Source organism: Delphinus delphis, chromosome 7, assembly GCF_949987515.2.
Source record: "Delphinus delphis chromosome 7, mDelDel1.2, whole genome shotgun sequence".
In the NCBI taxonomy this organism is placed as follows: Eukaryota; Metazoa; Chordata; class Mammalia; order Artiodactyla; family Delphinidae; genus Delphinus; species Delphinus delphis.
Genome location: NC_082689.1, coordinates 59,658,658 through 59,677,009, shown reverse-complemented (window position 1 = coordinate 59,677,009; position 18,352 = coordinate 59,658,658). Strand labels below are relative to the sequence as shown.

At 41.9% G+C, this 18,352-nt stretch overlaps 1 protein-coding gene across 2 annotated transcripts in view; it reads left to right on the top strand.

Annotated features, from left to right (window-relative positions):
• The window catches only part of RAPGEF4 (Rap guanine nucleotide exchange factor 4), a 317,882-nt gene that overhangs the window by 252,758 nt on the left and 46,772 nt on the right, over positions 1 to 18,352 (top strand). For both annotated transcript variants that reach the window (XM_060016578.1, XM_060016577.1), the window contains 6 exons: positions 1,342 to 1,402; positions 3,593 to 3,669; positions 4,085 to 4,231; positions 6,117 to 6,232; positions 11,959 to 12,047; positions 16,303 to 16,381. In XM_060016578.1, the coding sequence (XP_059872561.1) occupies positions 1,342 to 1,402; positions 3,593 to 3,669; positions 4,085 to 4,231; positions 6,117 to 6,232; positions 11,959 to 12,047; positions 16,303 to 16,381 (569 nt within the window). The remainder of the gene's footprint in view (positions 1 to 1,341; positions 1,403 to 3,592; positions 3,670 to 4,084; positions 4,232 to 6,116; positions 6,233 to 11,958; positions 12,048 to 16,302; positions 16,382 to 18,352) is intronic.

Here is an 18,352-nt window from a genome sequence, read left to right as displayed (position 1 = left end):
TCTGGTCCAGCCCAGGCTCCCCTCCCTCCCACCACCCTGCTGTCATCTTCACTCTCTCCATGGTGGGATAGGTCTAGTGCCCGGGGGCCTCACCCGGGGAGCTCCTGCATTCGTAGGGGCAGCAGCCGAGGCTCCACGAGCTCATGCCGGAGAGGGAAGTGAGGGAAGACCCCTTTTCCCTACCTGTTGTCCAGGTCCCCAGCATGCGCATGTTCTGACTTCCCCAGCCTTGGTGGAATTGGGAGGATTGTGGGTAGTGGAAAGGAGGAGTCTTCTACCTCAAATCCCAGATACCCAGGCACTGTGGAAGATCTCAGGTTATTTGGTTCTTAGGGAGAGAGAACATAATTTGGGACCATAGTTTGGAATTAAAAAGAAATAGCTCACACATTTAAGCTTTATTATTCAACTTCAAGACATTGAGTTTTCTAACATGTTTGCGGTGATGCATGATGTGTGATGCAAAGAAGAGCCTCCAGGAGCAAGAGTCACGATATTGTGGCTGCTCTCACCCTCTCACCGAGATGCAAGACAGGCAGAGAAATTGCCTAGTTCCTACATGTGAAGCCAAGTTTAAACAGTCTCTAGGGAGGTTGTCTTGTACGAATTAGCTTATAAAACATCTTTTGTAAAAAGCTTTAAGAGTCTGGTGGCACAAGACATGGACGCAACGTAAATGTCCATCAACAGATAAAAGGATAAAGAAGATGTGGTACATATATACAATGGAATACTACTCAGCCATAAAAAGAATGAAATAATGCCATTTGTAGCAACATGGATGGACCTAGCGATTATCATACTAAGTGAAGTAAGTCAGACAAAGACAAATATCATATGATATCTCCTATATGTGGAACCTAAAAAAATTATACAAAGGAACTTATTTACAAGACAGAAATAGACTCACAGATATAGAAAACAAACTTAGGGCTACCAAAGGAGAAGGAGGGGAGGGATATATTAGAAATTTGATAATAACAGATATACATTACTATGTATAAAACAGATAAACAACAAGGTCCTAATGTATAGCACAGGGAACTATATTCAATAACTTGTAATAAACTAAAATGGAAAAGAATCTGAAGAAATATATATATATGCATAACTGAATCACTTTGCTATACATTGTAAATCAACTATACTTCAATTTTTTAAAAAACTAAAAAACAATCTAGTGGCACATCTAGTGGAAGTGGTTCTAGACAGGAGGAGCAGCAAAGCAGAGTGGGAGGTGTCCGCGTGGAAGTCAGCACTGTTCAGAAAGAGAACAAGTCCCTCCCCAGCCCCCCCCCCCAATCTGGCCTTTCCCCCACATTCCTTCTCTTTTCCTTCTAGGTGAAACGGGAGTTAGCAGGTGTTCTCATTTTCGAGTCCCACGCCAAAGGAGGAACCGTGTGTAAGTGAAGACTGTAATCGTGCATGGTGCCTGGCTGGCCCCCTCCCGAGCATGCGCCATGGGAGCCTGACTGCAAATGCTCCCCTTTCTTGGGTCTGGGTCTGACTTGCCAGGATGTCACGTGGCGCCATTTGTTTTTCTGGACCTGTGATTATTCCCAGCACGTATCCCTTACTCTGCAGCCCGCTGGGTTTTGGGTGCCAGCCTGGGAGCAGTTGCCAGCCTGTGTCTCCACTTGCTCCCTCCCCTGCTGGCTCAAGGCAGTGTTTAAAGAGGGTGAGATGAAGTCAGTGCTCTTCAGGGGGGACCCCAGGCAAAACCTTTTCACAGTGACCTCACTTCAGTTTGTGGCTTGAGAGAAACTAATCTATCTCTTGAGAGGCTAGTTAGACTGGCATACTCTCCTGCCTTCTTGTTCTTCTCTCATTTTCACTAACAGCTCCGAGCCTGAGAGAATTTCTTTGCCCCAAATATTTATGCAATACTAATATGTAGTATCTCTCCAGCGTGCACGTTGTAGTTTAGTTCTGTGATCATATTTGGGAGCAAGAAATTGAAATTTCATATTAATAAAAGTGAGCAAGGGCTTCCCTGGTGGCGCAGTGGTTGAGAGTCCGCCTGCCAATGCAGGGGACACGGGTTCGCGCCCCGGTCCGGGAAGATCCCACATGCTGCGGAGCGGCTGGGTCCGTGAGCCATGGCCGCTGAGCCTGCGCGTCCGGAGCCTGTGCTCCGCAACGGGAGAGGGCACAACAGTGAGAGGCCGGCGTACCGCAAAAAAAAAAAAAGTGAGCAAAATTATTTCGGCTGGCATTTCCCACTAGTCGTACAAAACGCTTCTTGAAAAACATGGTTAGCGGTGTATTCAGATCAGGAAATGCCTCTTTCTCTGATCTCTCTTGGAGAATAGTAACACACACTAGCATGCTACCTTTCTCAGGAGTTCCACAGTAAAGATACATTTCACACCATGTAAACTGACACTTCCTAAACCCAGTGAAACATAGAAAACATTTATAATGGACACGTGTTAACTTTTCAAGAGACATTCTTTGGAAAATCTTGCTCTTTCTTCAGACTGAGTTGTGTTAGTCAAATAAGCAGAGACCATGAATTGTAAAAGCGAAAAGAATTAAAAATGAGTTTCAAATATTTTACTTTTAGTCATCAAAAGTGGTATTTCTAACATTGATATTTACTTTAGTAAGAATGTCTTTCCTTCACATTTTAAAGGTTCACTTTTAATATTTTTTAAATTTTTATGATCACTGATGACTTGCAACTTTTCTTATTCTTTTCACTCACTGATGGTTTTCATTTTATCATGAAATACTTAAATATTTCAAACGAAAAACTAGAGGTTGTTACAAACACCTTTTTTTTTTTTTTTGCGGTATATGGGCCCCTCACTGCTGTGGCCTCTCCCGCCGCGGAGCACAGGCTCTGGACGCGCAGGCTCAGCGGCCATGGCTCACGGGCCCAGCCGCTCCGCAGCATGTGGGATCTTCCCGGATCGGGGCACGAACCCGTGTCCCCTGCATTGGCAGGCGGACTCTCAACCACTGCGCCACCAGGGAAGCCCACAAACACCTTTTTAAAAAACATTTTTTATCAAATAATAACCTTATGCCATATTTTTTCATTTTTTATATTTTCTAAAAAATGAAATTCTGCATTTGAAGGCTCCTTGTTCCCTCCTTTATCTCATTCTTCTCTTCCCCTCCCCAAGGTAACTCCTACCCTGTATGATGCGGTTATCATTCCAACCCATTTTTTAAAAAATATGTAGGTATGCATCCATCGACACTATGTAGTGCTGATTTGCATGTTTTCAAACTTCACTTTACCATTCAGAATACTTTTAAAAACTGTGTTCTATAGCTTAGTAAGTTTTGATGAATTGTGGGGGAAATGTATTGCTTTAAGGAATGGATAGCTGGTGAATTTGTATCTAGTGAATACGTATCTTTAGGGCACAGCAAGGAGTGCAGTATTTCTGTTCCTTTCACATTCTAAAGAAAAGGAAGTAATATTCCACATGAATAAGTTCGTATTTGCCAGTGATTTTTTTTTCCCTTCTGGAATTAAATGCATAATTCTGGGGACTTAAAAATGATGATTTGATAAGCTGTAATTTATACTGATGTGCTTCTACTCTTGTCATAAGTCTTTTCATTTTTTTGTATCTAGTGTTTAACCAGGGGGAAGAAGGCACCTCCTGGTACATTATTCTAAAAGGATCAGTGAATGTAGTCATTTATGGCAAGGTATATATATCTTTTTTTCTTTCTGAAACTTTATTATGCTCCATATACTAGTGGTTCTAAGTATTAACAACTTAATGCTGCAATTAAACTTGCTACAACATTGTTACTCTATGCAGAAAAGACATTATAGCATCTCTAATCATAAGTTATCTAAGTTATTATACTCAGAGTAGTACTGAATTTTCTGGGGCTCCTGGATTATAATGTATACATTTAAGTTAGGCCCTAGCCCAGATTACTCAATGAAAGAGAAATGAAACATTATAACGTAATTATCTGATTCCCCCCACACTTGACATCCCTGGGTACAGCCTATTGATATATACAGTGTTTTGCGGCGGGGGGGGGGGGGGTGCAGGTGGGTGTTTGCTCCCTTTCAGGGATCACCTTCATCTGGATGTGTTGCTCTCTCCAGGGTGTGGTCTGCACGCTGCACGAAGGCGATGACTTCGGCAAGTTAGCGCTAGTGAATGATGCCCCGAGAGCTGCCTCCATCGTCTTGCGAGAAGATAACTGCCATTTCTTAAGAGTAGACAAGGAGGATTTTAACCGGATCCTGAGGGTGAGTCCAAGGTGAAGCGTGGCTGAGGGGCGTCGCATTTTCACTTTTGTCAGATAAGAAGAATGAGTGTAGTGTTAATTGAGCCAGCACTGTGATTAATGAATGCTCTAGGGCCAGAGGGCCTTGCTTACAAACCTGGCACGTTCAATGTGCTGGGGTGGGTTCTGGGGTCCAGAGGTGATATTCCAGTAAGGCTGCAAATGTGCCGCGCTGTGCTGGACCAAATAACCCTGCACACACCTGAACGGGTCCATGAGCACTGAAGACAAATAGGGATGCCTTGGCAAAATGCCAAAGCCTGAGACATTTCTCTTCGCAATCCTAGGTTTCCCCTTTTGTGTCCTTCCCCACCTCCCTCTCCATGTCTTTCTCTATCCTAAACCTCCTGTCTCTTCCCAAATCTGAATCTTTCTCATATCCTCACACTCCCTCTGGATTTATTAAGTGACTACATTTTAGTTGCAATTAATGTCCACCACGGTTACTCTAACCAAGCATTTTCATTTCAAGTGCTTTTTGTCAAATTGATTCACACTAAAGGAATTGCAGACTCTGGCAAGTAGGTGAAGAACAGTTGGGGTTGTAGGAGGAGCCATGAGATTGCACTTAGAGATGGCTCTGCAGAGGGGCCTAATGGAAGCTTGTTAAAGTATTTGTGAGAGTGGATGATGGTTAGAATAGATGGTCCCTAGGTTCTCCCCACCATCCAGCTCCTGGCCTCTTGCGAGGGACAACCCAGCTTTAGCTGGTGGAAGCCTGATTGTGGACCGCTGGGCATGGTGATATTGTCCCAGCACCCCTGGCCTTTCAGGTGGCCCATGGTCTATCCCACCTCACCCAGAGACACTGTTCCCTCCAGGATCACTTTGCTCTTTTCCCTTCCCTGCTGGCTCACAGAGCAGACTCCCTTCTATGCCTTTCCCAGCCTGAGCATCTTTCTCTCTCCTACCCTGAAATCCTACATGCACCTTCTGTGCTTTCTGGTACATTTGGCATTATTTAATGAAGATTTACTTTACAGTCTCCTTCCCATCCCTTATGTGTGGACACCTATTCCTACACAACCTTAAGCTTTTGCCTTTGGCAGCAAAATTTCTGACACAAAGTTTGTCTTAGGAATGCGTTCTCTTGATGCAAAAAAAGTTAAGTTAAAGATTAAAGCATTGACTAATACAGGAAAAAATGCCACATGGAATTTGATGTGGTTTTTATCCAGTCTCTTAAAATAGGAACCAAATGAGGAGGAAACGTGCATTACGATTTTTTAATAAATCATTTTTTAATGACATTGAAATTTGAACTTTACTCTTTTGGAAGTTGACACACATGAAGTTTGCACTCAGCCACAATTATTCTTTGAAAGAATCAGATTAGGACCATTATCATGGATATAATTTATAAAATTATTCCAAATAACTGAAAAGTGTTTTTAACACGTTTCAAACTGATAGTTTTTACAAGTCTTTTGATTAGAGGGAAAACATGCCACTCCTAAGAAAACTAAGTACCCTCAGAAGATAATCAGAATGAAAGAACTCTGCTGAAGCTGAGTGCTATTTGCCACATATATTTATCAAGAATAAGTGCACTGGCTCCTCTCTCTTTCCGCTGTACCACCCTCTCCCAAAGGTTTCTCTGAGCACACTCCTCTCTCCTCAGCTGATTTTCTGCATCTCGGGTAACAGCAGACTTTTAAAACCACGTGCCTCCAACCTCATCTCGTCCTTTCTCTGACCGTTCCAGCCCTTGACTTTGAAAATGACTTAATTTGTAGATGCAACAATTAGCATCACAAGCGCCAAATGAGTTTCTGAAGCATTTGAAATTTTTTTCATTGTCTGAGAAAAACGGCAGCATCTGTATGTGGTGTAATTTGTATTTGCAGGACGTTGAGGCGAATACAGTCAGACTTAAAGAACATGACCAAGATGTCTTGGTGCTGGAGAAGGTCCCAGCAGGGAACAGGGCTTCTAATCAAGGAAACTCACAGCCTCAGCAAAAGTAGGTTTGCATCCAACACTGCAAATGCCAGACTATGATTAACCTTTTCACATGGTATCATCATCTCTACAATAGCACGTTCTCCTCTTTTGTGGAAGACGGCAGTGTGTGTGACTTTTTTTCTCTCTATTGACTAATCACACATCATATAGAGTATAATGTATCCGTTTCTGGCACTGCGTCGAGCTCGGTGCTGCCTAGAGTAATTCGGGGGAGAATATTCCCCCACTGTAAAAACACTCCCTCTGTCTGTGTGCAACTGTAATAGCTTGGAGCAGAAGGCAATAGCTTTGGAGAGAACAATGGGCATAGGAGTGCCAGGCGGCTCAAGGGATACGTAGGCCCCTGGGTGTGGAGAACCTTTGGTATTTGAATTTCATATGTAGGATTTCTCAAGAAGTGTTTTCATCGTGGGGTCAGAATGAGCATCTTTGATGGAAACCCACACTTCAAATATAACACAGTCTATTTTTTAAAAAATATTTATTTATTTAGGCTGCAACGGGTCTTAGTTGCGGCATGCAGGCTTCTTAGTTGCGGCATGTGGGATCTAGTTCCCAGACCAGGGATCGAACCCAGGCCCCCTGCATTGGGAGCGCAGAGTCTTACCCACTGGACCACCAGGCAAGTCCCAACACAGTCTATTGACTGTGGCCTGGAAACATCCATTTGGCCTCATCCATACTTATTCCTGCTAACGTCTGAAGGGTATTTGCTTCACATTTAACATCAGGTCACCTATTTAACTTGACTCTTTTTCTGTATGTCTATGTTCGGTTCTATCTTTTGCTGCAACTTCTTACATGAGACTTCTTTTAATCAAATGTATGAACATCTGAATAGTTAGGGAAATTAGGAAACGTAGCTCTAAGAAATTATTTAAAAATGACAGAATCTCATTTTTTAAATAAACGTTAATTTTTAATCTTACAGTAATAAAAACACCAATTCTGTAGGTAAAGAAATGCGGCCACAGACTATGTTGAAATGGAGTGCATCCCAAGTATTTTTCTTTTTTTGCCAAGTAAACAGGATGTTCCCATTAATCAACACACTCACCATAAATGATGAGTTTTAATTGTTTAGACTGAAAGCCCAAGGCTCAGACATTTCATCTGGATGAGTCAACGTATCTGCAAAGAAGGCAGGAAGAAATACAACGTTATTGAAGAGCCATAGTACTTCTTGCATATTTTATCTAATCCTTATTACAACCCCTTTTAACAGATGATAGAAAAATTTAGGCTCAGAGAAGTGAGTTCCTTGCCCAGGGTGACAGCACTTTTAATGACAGCTTGCATTCAAGTCCAGCTTGACCAACTTCTGAGCCTATGCTCCCTTAGCCTCACAACTTACTCTAGCGAAATATGGTATATAGATACTCTCTCCTCAACACTATCTAGTAAACGTTGCAAAGCAATGTATTTCAAAAGGGCTGACATAAAATAGACTATATAAAAAACTATCCCTTCACTTACAAACCTATAAAATTACCATCCAGAATTCTTTATTATTTTTCTATTTTTCACTACTATGCATTCTTGAAAAATGTTCCTGTTCACATGTTTTTCAGCAGTTGTCCTTCCAGCCCACAAAGGAGGATGAGAATGAAAATATTTTTTATGTGAAGTCTGGGACTACCCCCAGTGATTTTCTTTAGTGCTTTTAAGTATAACTAGGCCATTTTATAGTGGTCATCTACATTCTTTAATAATGCCTCAGATGTCTCAGGAAAATTTTGCTACCTGAAAAAGTAAGCCTTAAATTCTTCACAACCTTAAACCATTTGACCAAGAGGGCCCCGGAGGCCCCCTTCCTTCACCTCTTTATGGCATGTGAAGATGATCAAAAGCGTTTGCATGTTACAACAGCTTCCATTCAGAGTGCTCTCCAAATATAGATTTTTTTATGAAATCGAACTAAAGGGAAAAGGAGAGCCCACACGCATTCAATTTATTTTAGGCCTAGATCTGATTTCTGTTATATCTCCTTATTTGTGTCCTGTAGACCAATCTAAATTTCTTACATAATTCAAAGCCTCGTGCATGTTCACAGCACACCATTTAGGAAATATCAGGTATACACAGAAGTGCACCATGCCAACCATTCCCTGAAGAGTAAGAAGCCACTCTTTCAAAGGGTCCTTTTCCGTGTTGAGTTTTCCCGAGCCAGACCAAGTTGAAACGAGGGGGCGCCGTGTAAGTGAATTTTGACCTGATGTTCTGGACAACTCGAAAAACGTGGCAACAACCGTGTCTCTGGAGGGACTTAAAATTTAGGATCCTTTAGGGCCCCTGTCTCCTCAGAAATTATCTTTTTTCAGCTCAAAGAGGGTCACCATGTTGGTGCTGATAACGTTATTTTTCTGATTTACCTTTACCCTGAGAAATCCAGAGTAGTTTATGCATACAGTTGGCCCTCCGTATCTGGGGATTCCACATCCACAGATTCAACCAACCACAGATGGAAAATATCTGGGAAAACAAAATTGTCAAAAAGTTCCCAAAAGCAAAACTTGAATTTGCCGCACACTGGCAACTGTTTAAATAGCATTTACACTGTAGTTACAACTATTTACATAGCATTTACATTGTCTTAGGTATTATAAGTAATATAGAGATGAGTTAAAGTATATAAGAAGAAAAAAATAAAAATAAAGTATATGAGAAGTGTGTAGGTCATATGCAAATACTACACCATTTTATACAAGGAACTTGGGCATCCATGGATTTGGGTATCTGCGGGGGTCCTGGAACCGACCCCCCGCGGATACCGAGGGATGACTGTACATCTTAACCGTTCAAAACTGCCTGACTCTCCTCAAGCCACTCAACTCTGAGTGTGATATTAAAATGTCAATAGCAAGACAGTATTTCTCATGACGGATAAACTATATGAAGCCCTCAAATATCTACCATTTTGGATATCTTCTGCTCTGTGGTTTGTTTTTTTTTTTTGCGTTACGCGGGCCTCTCACTGTTGTGGCCTCTCCCGTTGCGGAGCGCAGGCTCAGCAGCCATTGCTCACAGGCCCAGCCGCTCCACAGCATGTGGGATCCTCCCGGACTGGGGCACGAACCCGTGTCCCCTGCATCGGCAGGCGGACTCTCAACCACTGCGCCACCAGGGAAGCCCCCGGTTATGTGGTTTTAATAAGAGAGAATTTGAAATGACTATTCCTGTTTTTAGTGACTGTGTTGCTTTTTCCTTAGACTATCAACCACCCAGTCGTTCAACTCCATCCTGTTTGCAGAAAGATAGTCTCTTTTAGGCACCATTCCCCACCTCTTTTTTTGTTCTGGATACAGATAGACTTGTCCTCATTTCCGGACTCGGTGTTAGAAAAAGATTTTTCTCTCTCAAGTTTAGAACCTCACAGCTTAGATAATGTAACCAATCAGGGTTCTCTTTAACTTGGACTACAGTAACTTCTTCATGCAATAAACTGAAGAGAGCCATACTGTCTGGTCTTCAAGTCTTCTCCATTTAAACAGAAGTCAAGCAGTAGGCACCTGGCAGTGTCCAGCCTGAAAGAAAGTAATAACATGTTTCCGCCAAGCCCAGAGCTGCAAGATCACAGGCCAGAAGCTCCCTGCCCCTCCCTCTTCAGAGTTCCTGGTCCTGAGAGATTACCAACCCCTGAATAGCCTTCTGTGGAGCTGAGAAGAGAGATAGGGTAGGGTAAGGCAGTTGTACCACTAGAGGAAGACTTTGGCAGCAAAAGACAGGTGCCCTGATGTCTGCAATTGACCAGGTGGGCAGAGAGTAGAGACGCCATTTTCTCTTACTAGTGAGCCGAGAGCATTCAAGGCTTGCCACCCAGGTAAGCCTTTTTTCTTTTTTTTTTTTTTTTTTTTTTTTTTTGCGGTAAGCGGGCCTCTCACTGCTGTTGCCTCTCCCGTTGCGGAGCACAGGCTCCAGACGCGCAGGGTCAGTGGCCATGGCTCACGGGCCCAGCTGCTCCACGGCATGTGGGATCTTCCCGGACTGGGGCACGAACCCGCGTCCCCTGCGTCGGCAGGCGGACTCTCAACCACTGCGCCACCAGGGAAGCCCCAAGCCCTTATTCTTTTTGGCCAGACAAAAACCCTAGCTAAGAAATGTCCTAACCAAGAACACCAGAATGGGAAGCCAGCCTTCTGGCTGCCCTCTCCAACTCCAGTTCCTTATTCGTGTGGCCACATGCTGCTCCTCTTGCAGATCATCTTGGAAGGGTCATCAAAGAATCATACATTTTAGGAATTATTGAATGAACTGAGCAGATTTCTCCATTTAAGTATTGAAAGTCATTTATAGATTCGCCCTCTCCTTCCCTCAAATAGTCATTGCCTATAAGAGGAAAAACCCTCATCTTCTATGCTGTTTACTTTGAGAAAAGGGTCATACTTTTTGGATTAAAGTAGTTGTTTGTTTTTTTTTATTCCCTGGCTCTTCCTCTAGGCTCCAAAGCCAGATTCTTTCAGAGATTGATTGATTCTTCAGCTTCCTTTTGGTCCTGAGGGCACACACGCACATGCACACACACAATAGGTTTAAGTAACAGTTACCTTCCAAATAGACTGCATTTGCTATCTCCTTCAAAACCGGGGTTGCTTCACTCACTCCGTGTTCCCGGGCACAGGGTCGTATGTTGCATTGCCTCTTCTTCACTCCCTCAGGCAGGAGGTTAAGCCCCTGAGATTGAATACATTAGAGATATTCTTGGGCTCTCAACACACTTCCTCTGAGGTCTCAAACAGGCAGGGAAAGGGTATTGGTGAGGAGGCACAAAAGCCCTGAGTTCTCCTGGAGCTGAATTCTACCGCTGCTTGCTAAACACAAGAGAATTTCATTTTCATTGTTGTTTTTATTCCCTGTCATTTTGCCCTAAGTGAAATGCCAAGCAGAAGAGCAAAGTCTACGTTTTGGAATATGATTACCCAGATCCCATTAATGTATTTTGCCCATAGCTTTCACCCACTGTTTTTGACCGTCTTGAATATGACTTTGAAATAACCCACCTTCAATTTTAAAAACTACATCCTCCCATGTTGATTGAAGAGCTTCATGGCTGGATCTTCTGATATGATGCCTAACGTCCCCCACCCTGCCAACTAATTGACATTTGACCTTGATATAAGTTACAGGGATGTTCCACTACTGATTTATTTCCTCTTCAGATGCTACTGGGGTCTGTTTGCTCATTGGTGTTTTGGGGGTTTGTTTTCTTTTCTCTTATTCTTAGCTGCATTTCCAAAGCACATACCAGTGTACAGTTGGGAAACACAGAGCATTCCAGAAATAGGCAGGGGAATCCAGTGTGCGGTCGAAATTTTGCAACAAGTAACCCATATATGGATAACCTAGTTTACTGTCACTTCCCCTTGCCCTGAGCTGCCCCGGGATTTACATGTCCCTTTTCACTCCCCCTTGAAACAAGGCTGAAATGCCTCAGTTCCCAGCCTGCTAGAGCCACTCTCCAAGAAGTTTACTTTAGTCCCATGTAGGGAAAAAAGAATAATGTTTTAGTAACTACTTCAATTTGAGATGTTTCTGTTGCCTGCTTATGTGACTTTGACAAGGTACATGATCCTTCTTACCTTACAGAGAATATGGGTCACAAGTTGAGCCCATATGGTTCCCTGGGATCTCAAAAAAAAAAACCCAAAAACGCAGATATGTAAAATGTTATATATTAGTGATTTGCCCTCTTTTGAAAAACTAATGATGGTTTTATTTCTTATCCAGGTATACTGTGATGTCAGGAACACCTGAAAAAATTTTAGAGCATTTTCTAGAAACGATACGCCTTGAGCCAGCTTTAAATGAAGCAACAGGTAAACACCTAGAACAGTTGTGTGTCTATTAAATCCACGCAGAGCATTGTAAAAACAGTTCTGAGTTCATTCTCAGTGTGTGTAGCCACAGCAGTTTTAGAAATGGGTCATGGGTATGACCACTAGAAGAGCATCCTCTTGACCCTCCTCTGCCTACTCGTCCTGGCTGTGCTATGTAGATGGCTCAGTCTCATTCACAGATATTAAGAGTAGCCTTCCAAAGGCATTTGTTAAGTTCATGTAGATCCCACCTTCCGTAGGCACCTCTTAGGCTATAATTTAAATAGTACCTGTTCCCGTAAAGGATTCAAAGCTGCCTCTGTAAAAGGCACAACTGTGCTCCAACTGGGAGTAAAGTGGTTCTTTCTGAGATGCTTGGGCTGCCCCAGGGTGTAACGAAACACCACCTGTATTAGATTCCTAGGACTGCTAGAACTAAGTGCCACAAACTGGGTGGCTTGAGCAACAGAATGTATTGCTTCTTAGATCAGGAGGCTAGAAGTCTGAGATCCGTGTGACGGCAGGGTCGGTTCCTTCTGAGGGCTGTGAGGGAGAATCCGTTCCATGCCTCTTGCCTAGCGTCTGGGGGGTTGCTGGCCATCTTTGGCATCCCTTGGCTTGTAGATATGTCACTCCAATGTTCATCTTTACCCAGTATTCTCCCTGTGTCACTTCACATCGTTTTCCTTCTGTGCATGTGTCTCTGTGTCCAAATTTCCCCTTTTTATAAGGACATCGATCATATTGGATTAGGTCCCACATGAATTATCTTAACTTGACTATATCTGTAAAGACCTTATTTCAAACAAGGTCACATTCTGAGGTACTGCGAATTTGGACTTCAGCATATCTTTCTTGGGGGAAAGAATCATAATACCACCTTCCAGTGAACCAGTCTTGTTAACTAAGACACAGAGATTTGAGGGTAAATGAGATGAATCTTACCAATGAATTAAGTGTTCAGAGTTTGGTATCATTCTCCACTTTGGTTACCATCTTATGTGTGACTTTGGAACAGCCCACATTCATTTGCTACTGGCCCCTCAGAATAATGGGTTAATATTTTTAAGCACACTGAACTCCATAGAAGAAGACTTCTCACTGAAAGAAGTTCAAAGACTTATCTAAAACACTTAGTAGTAGTTCAATGTCCAGTTCTGTCATCTTTGCAATATACTCAAGGTAAAGTTAACATTATTATGCCTCCTAAAAGTATTTTACCACTGATTTACTTCTTATTTTATCTTCTCATTCCAGTTTCTCCTTTTTTTGTATACATTATCTAAGGTTTTTTATGTAGTGAATTAATTGGGGAGTAGTAGATATAAAAGCCAGGATCTCTGGCTCCAGGGCAGATATTTTCAGTTCAGTATTTGTTGAGGATCTTGTTGGGCTGGTGCTAAGCTGGACGCTTAGGACAAGGCAGTGTGAACAAGAAACCACCCTCCTGTCCTCAGGAAGCTTATAACCTGCTACAGGACCTAAAGGAATGTGCAGACAACTTGATCATAAGGCTGAGGGGACCAGGCAGAGTGTCACAGAGGATACAGCCTTTGAAGTGGCCCTGAAGGAAGGCAGGTAACCAGTAACTAGAGACTAAGGATGAGGTCTTCCATCCTGAGGGACAACATGAGTGCTGACCTAGAAAGAGACAAGGAGGACCAGGTGGTCTGGCTTTGCTAGACTATTGTATACATAAGTGTCAGAAAGAAAGTAGGGTCTAAGAATTAGGGTTCAGATCTCAGAGCCATCTTAAATGTGAAGCTAAGCCTTGAGAAGTGGTTGAAGATGTCTGAGCAAGGAGAATGTGATAAGATCTCTTCTTGAAAAAGGAAATCCTTGAGGGACCAGTTATGAGAGGATTGCTTGCTTCCAAGAGGCAAACATAACCTCAAACCAAATTTCTAGGACCCGAGGTCAGGAAAAATACAGATTTTTCCCCTCCGATTAAGTGCTGCCCAGAATGTGTGATTGCACAATACAAGAAACAACATCTTCTCTAAAGTGAATATTGTCCAAAGAGGAACGTTCTGGTGCATTAGAGACTATGGAATCTAAGAAAAGATCTGTAAGACCTTTACTACCCATGAAGAACAAATATATTCTTCCTTTTAAAGTCACTTCTGAAAGAGGAGGGGACTGGATTATTGCTTCTTAAAAACTTGGAGGCCAGAAATCAGTGTATATAGCGTGGCTGCCACTTAGGATATGACTCCTGACCATTCCATTTTTTATATTAGAACTAAGTTCACATCATAATTTAATACTGAACTTTATTCCCTGCAGTTTTTTTCTGATTTTGTTACTCTTGCAAGTAATGTTCATGGATTGGATGAAAGAATAAATCTGTCTTTCTTATAATCAAAAATATGAATTACTGTATGGTCCTCCTAGACACTAAAAATAATCTTAGTTCAGCCCCATGAAACTCATGGATGCAGTGGGGTGGGAGACCCTTGGCATTTCTGGATTTACAATACGAAAGAGATGTCAGAGTTGCCAGTGAAACTGGTTTACATCGTAGAAATGAACACCCCTGGCTTTGATAGCACGTTCTCTTAGTTTACCCCAAAACACGTATTTTCTGCCTGAGACCTTTTGGTTTCCTAGACTTTCTACTTCTATGACCAGAATTAGTCCTTGAGCGACTTGGAAAATCATTTTCTAGTAGGAAATGATTTTTTTAATCAGTTCTCAAGAGTTACTGCTTATGAGCAGAGAATGAGAAAGCCACGTTGAGATGTGGGTGCTGGGTGATTACCATGCTGATTGACGGTCTCGCCAGCCTTGGAGCACGCTCCTCAAATCTCTGCTTTAGCAAAATTTAAATTACTTTATAGCACAGGCCTCGGGGAGCCTTATAAGCAAGCACTTTCTCTCCTATCCTCAGAGAAATCCTTTATATCTAAAACATACAAGGATGACACTAGATGTTCAACTCAGACATGCCAATGACCGTCCTTTCATACCTAAGAAAAAAAGTTCCATTCAGCTTCTGTCTGACACCTCGGCATCTTCTCTGGCTCAGTATAATGGGACAGAAATCAATAGTAACGCCTAGTTAGGACAACTTTGGATCACACTCATCACCTATATTTAAATGAGTATAATGGTATTATGTGACGCGATAGATATGTTAACTAAAGCTAAGGTGGTAATCATATTGCAGTAGGTACACGTATCAAATCAACACTTTGTGTATCTTAAACTTACATAATTTATGACAGTTATACCAATTTTTTAAAAATACGTATAACAGTTAAACCTTTAGTCACTGATTCCAACTTTGATAGTATTTGTTAATTTAAAACATAGACATTGAAAATTCAATACCTATAGTTAGGCAATTTTCATATTTCTCACCCTTTTCTATTTGAGAAGTTATGTGAGTTTCACAGATCTCAGCCATGGTAGTTCATTTTTAATTGAAAACCCCCATAAGTATCTTGGATTCCAAAGCTTTAACTTGTGTACTCCTAAGGCTTTTAGGTCTGTCTTTACGTGCTTTCCCATTAAGGCTGCCTGGCTAATATAGTCTTTGCAATGAAGAACCAGCATCACATTCAAGATGAAGCTTATCTGGGGGGACTTGCCTTATTTCTTTTGCCATCTCCCCCACTTACCTATCTAAAAATAGCTTCAAATATAGGACATACACCATTTTAATCTACTGGAGAGCTTTTGTTTTGCTTCAATTGCTGCTCACAGCCTTTATCTTGTCTTTTTTTTCTTTTTTTTCTGCTTCTGTTTCCCTCACCAGTTCTCTGCTCTTACCACCTCCTTTTTCTGTGATTCTATCACCCTTTCATCTTTTATTGCTCCTTCTGGAAATAGAAGGTAAAAAAGATATAAAGGAAAAGAGAGATTGACCAAAGACAGGTGGTGTAAAATAGACAAAGAAATGACCACGTCCTAATCCTGCACACATGGTACTGCCCACGTGTGGCTCCTTAGTTTTATATATATATATATTTTTTTAATTGTGGCTCAGGTGACCAGTGTCATTATTACAAGTCTGTCTCTTTTAAAACTACCATACGTTTTGTCCATTGTCCTAAGAAATTGAGTTTTGATCTCAAGCTCTGTCAATCGTATTACTTTTATACACAGTGCTTCTTTGTACAGTAAAACCACAATACCCCAAGCCGATGTGTAAGAACCACTGGCCAAGAACAAATGAATAGATACTCCTGCTTTCCTAAACTTTTCTACAGGAATCTGATTTCCTTTTCTGCTTTGTTTTGCCCCCCTGCAGATTCAGTTTTAAATGACTTTGTTATGATGCACTGTGTTTTTATGCCGAATACCCAGCTTTGCCCAGCTCTGGTGGCCCAATATCCTTTTGTTGTGAGAAGTCTGTCCCCTCGACAACACCCCACACGTACATGGCCGTTATCTCATTGCGTGCTCTCAAGGTAAGTCATGGCTCGGGCAGAATTGTGCTTTCCGCCCTTGTCGAACTCTGAAACCTCAGCAGTTTTCCCCTCGCGTAGGTTTCCAGCTCTCCCTGGCATGGTTTTGCTGTGCCATGTTTAAGGATTTCCTCCTTATTCCCTGTGCAGAGGAAAGTGAGCCAGTTTACCCTTATAAGGAAGGTAATGCTGATGAGAAATATACAATATACATACCTGGGAGGTAGGCCAGGAAGGCTATGGTGAACAATATCATTAGGGAATATTATTAGGGATAGTTTCCTAAGCTTGGAGACAGACTTTGTACCTCTGTCCGGATACCTGGCAGGATGGACGGTGATCTGTTTGTGTCCCTCTAAGCTGTAGTATTAATCAGAACACTAACCTGCTGAGATAGATACAAGTTATCATTGGGGGGTCACTTTTCTTTCACATTCGTCCTAGTTCACCCTGTTCTCTAGATACCGAAAGGTATTCCTTTGTGGCTATTTTTATCATTATCCCATGGACTTATGTCAAAGATATAAAACTTGAAATTCTAATGGCAGTTCCTCTAGGTAGCTTCACACTGAACTTGCTTGGGGGCAGCTTTTCAATAGTCTATTGAGTTGACCAGTGGGTGCACAGTGTCTGGTACAGAGGGAACATTCAGAAGATACAAGTTGAATAAGAGGAGTGAATATTATGAATGAGATTCACCCTCAACTTTGGCAGAATGTGAAAGTATACTTTCCAATTCTGCTTTATTTTTAAAGCAGCAAAAAATTAGGCCCCCAAATACTTTGGCCTTCTTGAGCAGCGAAATATAGTGAAGGAGAATGGCTCTCTTTTCTCTGAGCAACCCAATCGATGTGGCCTGTTTTCCTTTTTCAGAATTATAATTGCCCTACCTGATTTTCATTTTCTTGTTCACCCATAATTCTCTTTGAAGTCAACAGAATGTGTGAGGATAGGAGATTGGAGTTGAATGTGCTATTCTGAGGATGCTGCAAGAGTGAGATTTGGGTGTTTATTTGCCTGGAAAATATCTTTCCAAGTAATGACAGCTTAATGAGACTTAAATATATTACACGTTCTTTCTGGCTCATACATAGTTTTTCTCAAGTCAAATTAACACATTCAGGATCTCTCTGTGCTCTTTAACTCCATACTTAGTAATCATTATTAGACCTTTGAGATTTGTTGGAAGGAAAAATAAAAACCACCATTGAGTTTAGATTTTTTTTTCCCCCCAACAGTTAGCATGTTGATAAGCTTAAGGCAAACAAAACCGAAAAAAGGCTGAGAGAACGTAGTGGGCCAAGTCATATCTTTACAACTCAAAGCCCCAAACATTAAGCTTCTATTCTTCCGGCAAATTCTGATTTCTTATTAGCTTATTCTCCTTCAGAATTGATTGAGAACATTCATAGCACTGACCTCTGTTCTTAAAATAGAAGATCCTAGAGGGAAAATCTATGCCATGCCCCAGTAGGGATGTGGCGGGGATGATGTTGCAGGGAGGAGGAGAAGGCAGGAGAGTGGACAGTAGAATCAAAGGAGGCCTGTGATATCCAATCCCAATTCTCTTCTCAGAGATGGAAGGAATCAGGATGGTTGGGTATCATCTACACTACTTAGTGCCCTCAGACCACCTCCTTCACATCCCGCCCTTTGAGAACTTAGATTCTCTTAATTGTTCTATTTTGAATCAACTCTATGTGTCAGGCACCACTGACCCATATGATACTACTTTATCCTTACAGGACTCTATTGGGTTAGTATCAGCTTTATTTGACAAATGAGGATTCTGAGGCAAAAACAAACATACCCAAGGCAAGTGGCAGAACTAGGATTAATCCAGGTCTTAGGGTTCCAAGCATGGGGTGTGTCACTTTTTTTTTCTTCACAACT